General features: G+C 36.9%; 1 protein-coding gene across 1 annotated transcript in view; it reads right to left on the bottom strand.

Annotated features, from left to right (window-relative positions):
- Positions 1-6629, bottom strand: part of astn1 (astrotactin 1) — a 487375-nt gene that overhangs the window by 272347 nt on the left and 208399 nt on the right. The window contains exon 14 of the mRNA XM_037682041.1: positions 5632-5826. Within this exon, the coding sequence (XP_037537969.1) occupies positions 5632-5826 (195 nt within the window). The remainder of the gene's footprint in view (positions 1-5631; positions 5827-6629) is intronic.

Here is a 6629-nt window from a genome sequence, read left to right as displayed (position 1 = left end):
CCCCCCCCCCCCCCCTTCCCTGGCATTGCTCCGGGTCCCCCCGGAGCTCCACTATCTGAGAAGGACTGCTCTAACTCATGTCCTTGCTCCTCAGGATTCCTGAATCCACTGTAAATAAAATCACTAAATGTATATGTGGTCTTGAAGTTTGTTCACCTTTTAGTCTTTGTCTCTGTGTACTCAGTTAAACGTAACATCTAGTTGACTGCAATATTAGGTGAAATAAAAAGTTATTGTTTAATCCAGGTCCAGATGTCCTGACTTAATTTTGTTGGATTTTTTTTTAAAACCTGGATTATTGAGCATGGATTTTGAAACTTATTGTTTAATGTTTAGCATTATGCTGTATTTATGCCTGCATTCTCTCATCCTACCCAACTAGACAAACTTAAATCATTCTTAACAATAACAACTACAACAGTAATAAGGACAGTAAAATAACAATTTTCTATTAGTAACCTGTTGAACTGGGGCGGCTCTCTTGTTATTGCTTAGAAACAGAGGGTACCCATAGTGAAAGACAGCTGATAAGAAGCTTGTGTGTTAGCAGTGTTAACAATGACTGACAAACAAGCTAACAATCAAGCAATTTTGTTTTTCATCTGGCATGTGAAGAGGAGTTTTTATTTTTATTTTGTTTTGTCAAATGTGAAGTCCGTTATCCCTATGTCAGTCCGGCCTTGTCCAAAAAGAGTAACTTGGAACAGCATTACAAGATGGTGCACAAACGCTGTGAAATGGATTGTCCACTCTAAGACCACACTAAAACCTGCTAACATGAGCCCAGAAAGTTCATAAGCTGAAAATCTGCATGGCAGATCATCTTCACCCTGACCAGCATAAGAGGTACGGCTGCTACAGTAACACTGGACCAGTTCAGCAGTGTTCTCAACAAATACGAAACGTCTTTATGAACGTTATGAAAGAAGCATTAGATGAGGCTCCAGATGCACTTTCTATGATTTTAAAATACATGCAAGTGAAGAACTGAACACTTGCACATGACTTCTCACCCTGCTTTCTCCACAGAGAATCAGCTGTATAGTTTTGGTTCACGTTCTGATTTGTTTGGTATTTGAAATACTTGTGACATTGTTTGAGATAAGCAAATATATTTGTGAATCTGCACCTACGTAAGACAACTTTTGTACATACCGGTAGTGAGCACTAATTGTGAGAGGAAGGGAAACAGGTCTTTTTGTTTCACCGTCAGCTTTCTCCTGTTTCTTTGTCAGGAGTCAGGTTAGGATATTGCCTTTTGTTTCATTTTTCTTTGGTAGGTGAGTCTCTGTGTTTTAGGTAAACTGCTTAGTTTGTCACAAGTCACAATTCTTTGCTGAAGTCTAAAACTGGTAGCATGCTATGTACTGTATGTGATGCTCTGACCTTTGTGGAAGTGAGGAGTGAGGGGCTGCTCATATGACCCACAGTGTACATCGGGCATAGGAATGTAAAAAATGTGTTTAATACTGAGACAAGTACATTTTTGCAAACTGGCAACTTCTAAAGTAGAAGTATAGTTCAAAGTATCCTGATGCATGCTCAATAATCCAGGTAGAAAAATCTAAAAAAGTTAAATCTGGTCCTCTGGACATTCAAAAAAACAAAACAAAGCAAAACAACAAAAAAATGTAGAAACGTTTCGTCTCTCATCCGACTGAGGAAGACTGAGGAAGTCTCTCGGATGAGAGACGAAACGTTTCTACATTTTTTTGTTGTTTTGCTTTGTTTTGTTTTTTTGAATGTCCAGAGGACCAGATTTAACTTTTTTAGATATAGTTCAAAGTAGTTCAAAACCACTCTAGAGTATGTGTGACATTGTAAAAGTACCAACACTGTCTACATTGCATGTTTTATAGCCAGTTGTGTGCTGTGTTCAAATACAATATGTTTACCTAATGTGAGCAATTTCTTTAAAAAAAAAAAATAATATTCTTCTTCTTTCTTTCTTGTAATTCATTCTATAAACATGGACTTGGAAGGTATATTTTAATGTGTGGTTTTAGTCCACTTACAATTAGGTAACAATCTTTGAGTTTCACAGTATTAGCTTGTGCTTTTGGATGATAGTATAGAAATAGTACACTGCTTTAATACAGTGTTTTCAAAGTAAAGCTACAGAGCTTTGTTTATTTTGTCACATTTTTCATGTGGGGTGGCACGGTGGTGCAGTTGGTAGAGCTGCCGCCTCTCAGAGAGAAGGTAGCCGGATCGAATACTGGCCAGGGGAACTTTCTGGTTCGAGTTTGCATATTCTCTCCGTGCATGCGTGTGGTACTCCGGGTATTCTGGTTTCTTCCCACAGACCAAAAACATGTATGTTAGGCTAATTGGTAACTAAATTGTCTCCATGCATAAGTGAGAGAGTGAATGGTTGTTTGTCTTGTTTGTCTCTATATGTCCCTGGTGATGGACTTGTGACCTGTCATGGGTGTACCTTGCCTCCCGCACAGTGACAGCTGGATATGGGCACCAGTGACCCCCGTGATCCGAAACAGAAAAAGCAGGTAAAGCATAATGGGTGGATGGATTTTTCATGTGTTTAAAATCCACATTTGTGAATTTACATCAAAACTGCTGTCCATTTCACAAAACACTTACAAAAAAAAATGTAGTTAAGGCGCCTTAAGTTGTCTTTTTGTGTTTTGTAAGTGGATTGAAGTAATCCTTGCTGCTGTTATGACTCTGAACAACCAAGTGAGATAGTGACAGGTGGTCAATTTGTGAAATGCTAAGCCAGCATTGCGACTCAAGAGTGTGATTTAGTGATGTAATGGTCTGCAGGATTTAAGAAGGAAGATGTCCCACACTCATTTTATGTGTAGTGCTCCAAATCAAAGCTGCTGACCTACACTCCACACCTCCTTTGGCTCTTTAATTAAAAAAAGCTTATATTGTCATTGACCACTACCAGATTGACTGGTCATTAATGAATGACCAGAGGCAGTTCATAAAGGGTCTCACCATTGCAGACAAGCCAGTACTATTTTGTGAAATAGGCAAATATTTTATACAGGAGTAAAACATAATTATAGTTTCTACACAATAATACAAGTTAATGAGCAAAATAGCTGATTTGACTTTATGCAAATTTATATACTTTCCAAAATGCAAATCATACATCAACACTGCTTACTTTGTATCAGTCACTGTTACAATAAATCACCCTTGGGTTTTAAGAAGTCAAATCCGATTTTAGGCTTAACGCATGTGACATTATTTATTTACACTTCTTGAATGACAGTAATACCTCGAGAACCATTTATGTGTTGTCACAAGTTGAGAAGTCTCATTCACCTACCAAATACACTGACACCATGTAACAGGATTTACTTTTGAATGCAATACATTCAGAAGTCAAATTTAATTTATTGACACATGACAACTTGACCTGCAACATGAGTTTTCCATTGCACTTTACACATAGGAAGCCTCAGGTAATTTCCCAAGCAGCTTTATGAAGGAGTCATTCCTTGCTGGGTGTCATTATATTTGACATTTAACTTCCTAGAGGACAGTTTTATATTTTCTTGCAAGGGAACCATTTCCAGAGGGTGAATTCCAAATATGACAGGTTGTTTCTAAAACAATATTTGTGTTCTGTGTAATATTAAACCTCAAACTCTGATGCTCAGCTTTGATGCCATGTTCCTGTAACTTATGTTCATTGTAAAGTGAAGCGTTCATCTGGTTTAATTGAATAGAATTTCAGCAAACTGGCTCTTGGTCAGCCTTAATTCATTTGCTGCTATGTCTTATAATTAGACCTTGTATTAACCATGCATCCCAATAGAGTCTTCCATCCTCTTCCACCACCACATCTCTACAGGAAGCGTTTGGTGTTTGTCAAAGTCTGGCTCTGACCGTGCTATCCATTCGCAAGTGCTTTCAAATAAGATCAGAGCATTTGAGATTTAGATTCTTGATGATATTAGCGTTCCTGCCTCACCCATCCCTCCCTCTCATAGACTCTAGTGGTGGATCCCTAAGTGGGTGCATTGCCTTTGGCGGTGGAATCCATGCACAGCTCAAATTAAATTCCAAGGCCACAGATGCCTTTGCTGACCTTCGGGCTTCCTGGGTTTGGTGTTGATGGTTACAGCATGCAGACAGAGATAATTATCCACCTTAAAGTACTCTACTTTTCACATTAAACGTTATATAAATTAAAAAGGGAATGTGTATGGCTGTTTACTATATAAGCATCAAAAAAGAGAAAATACGAGGTGCTTTTGTTTTATTATTGCATTTTTCCAGACTTTATGCCTGTGATTAAAAGCAACGTGCTTTTATCGTGAGCAGTTTCTGACAGGAACAAGTTTTATTGTTGCCATTTTCCATTTTACAGGAAAGAAAAAAGAAATAAAATCCACAAAAGATTCATTGTCCACTTATGAAATACCCTTTGCAGATACTGATTCCATCTTTCACAACCTGTAGAGAAATGTTACTAATGAGCCAAACATATTCCACCCTTAAATAATTTGAAAATCCAGAATACTTGGGCAATACACATCACTATGAAGAAAATAATGTGCAGTAAGAAAAGGCTTAGTTACTTGATAATACATGGAACAAATGTTGAAAGACATCCGGTAGAGGATGAATGAATGAACAGTAAAATGTTATGGTATTATTTTCTCTTTTTTCCCATAAGTGCATAATTTTTATTTATTTATTTTGATCTAATACCAGAGGAAAAATACCATTCACTGCAACATTAACTGCTGTTAATGTTTCAGTGGGCTATGTTTTGTTGGGATTAGATGCAGACTCAAATTATGAGATAACAGCAACAACAAAAAAAGAAGGGGGTAGGGTGGGGTGGGGGGGGGGGGGTCCATTGCCATTAACTTTTAAAATGAATGCAAACTGGGACCAATTTTTCTGTGATTAATATGCACCATCTGTGTGTTTTTTAGATCTGTTTTATATATATATATATATATATATATTTTTTTTTTTTATATATATATAGTGCTCCAGTGCAGGTGTTAAATTACATCAACATGGTTTTGGAGCTGCCTGAAACAAAACTGAGGCCCAGTTTACATGCCCATTTTGAGTGAATCCATAGCTTTTCTGCCGTGGTTTGGCCATTAGTGTACACAACAACAGCACTTATTTCCGCTGAATCTTGATGTTACTGAATCCAGGTCTCAGAGTGGATGTTTTTTGACATCTTGTTTGGGGATGTTTATAGAAGAACACTAAAGTATACTTGGATTATGTGTATGTGATGGATGCGACCTGTCCAGGCCGTACCCCACCTTTCACATATTGATTGCTGGAGATAGACACATGCAACCCAAAAAGGTAAACCAGGTAAAGAAAATGGATGGATGGATAGTGTGTAATTTTATATCATTTCGCTTCAGCACATTTATATTTTAGAAATGTATAATTTAGACTTAATTATGGTGACTGTCTTTGTGTTATAAAGCAGTATCCAATTTCTGTTGCTTATAGAGTGAATGTAGTTTCTTTCAAATGACTTTAGAGTGTGTTGATTGAAAGAGATCTATCACAAAGCTGTCTGCCCTGCAGGAGCCAAACCCTCCCTAACAGCCTCCCTGCTGAGAAACAATTGCTTGAACAATGTTCCACTCCACCAACAGCTTGTGTGGTTACCTGAACGTCGCCTTCAGGATCTGTCCAGAGGTGCTTTCTTTGGTGTGGTTGTTATATCCGTAGAAAAGATCTCCAAAGACAGTCTGGTTGGCAGGGATGTCTATCACTTCACCACAGTCTATCCCCTCAGTGCAAACTTCAGACAGGGGCAGACATGACCTCCCATCAGGACCACGCTTATAATCTTCAATGCACCTAGGGTGAGATTTAGGATTAGATATTTTGGCTTTGACCTTTATTTATTTGTTTTTTTTTTTGTCAATTCTTCCTTAAAATAAATTGCATTTGATTGTATTTTACCATATTATGGCCCTTGGAGAACCCCCCCCCCCCCCCCCATCTTATATACTTTTCTAATGTATTTACTGAATATTTACAGTGTTAAAATAATTTGAGTGCTCAAATTAAAACAAATTAAAAGATTAAAAGAATTAAGCTATATGTTAGTTATTTTATATTTCTGCTTCTATTAAAATTAATAAGCCACACTTTTGATCATAAACAGCATGGAAGTATGCTGCTGTACTTTAAAATGTGCACGCAAAATATAAAAGTAAAAGTCAAAAGTAAAAATCTCTGATCTGCAAACCACACTTTGATATGAGTTTAAGTCTTGATAAAATTGCTCTAATGAGCCTGTATGCCCAGGTTTTAACAAAATGAGACAGAATTATTTAGGTTGACAGGGATCAGTCAACCAAAAGGACACGTCAACATGATGGCAGCAACTTCAATAGTTTTGTCTTTGTAGTATCAAACTATTAAAAAAATAATCACTTTTATATTTTGACATTGCATTATGCATGTTTGTTTGTTTTTATGTAAATAGTTTTTTTTTTGTTTGTCCTTTTTTTCAGCAGTAAGAAAGGCAAATGTGATTGCTGGTAGCCTAGTTGTAATCTAATGGCAATTACAACATTTAAACAACAATTATATATCAAACAGATTAACATTTGCTAAATTGGAATAAATAAATTGGGTCACATAGTGTTCTAATA

This window comes from Nematolebias whitei, chromosome 9, assembly GCF_014905685.2.
Source record: "Nematolebias whitei isolate Nwh7 chromosome 9, NemWhi1, whole genome shotgun sequence".
In the NCBI taxonomy this organism is placed as follows: Eukaryota; Metazoa; Chordata; class Actinopteri; order Cyprinodontiformes; family Rivulidae; genus Nematolebias; species Nematolebias whitei.
Note: the sequence above shows the minus strand (reverse complement) of the source record. Positions and strands in the feature narration are given on the sequence as shown.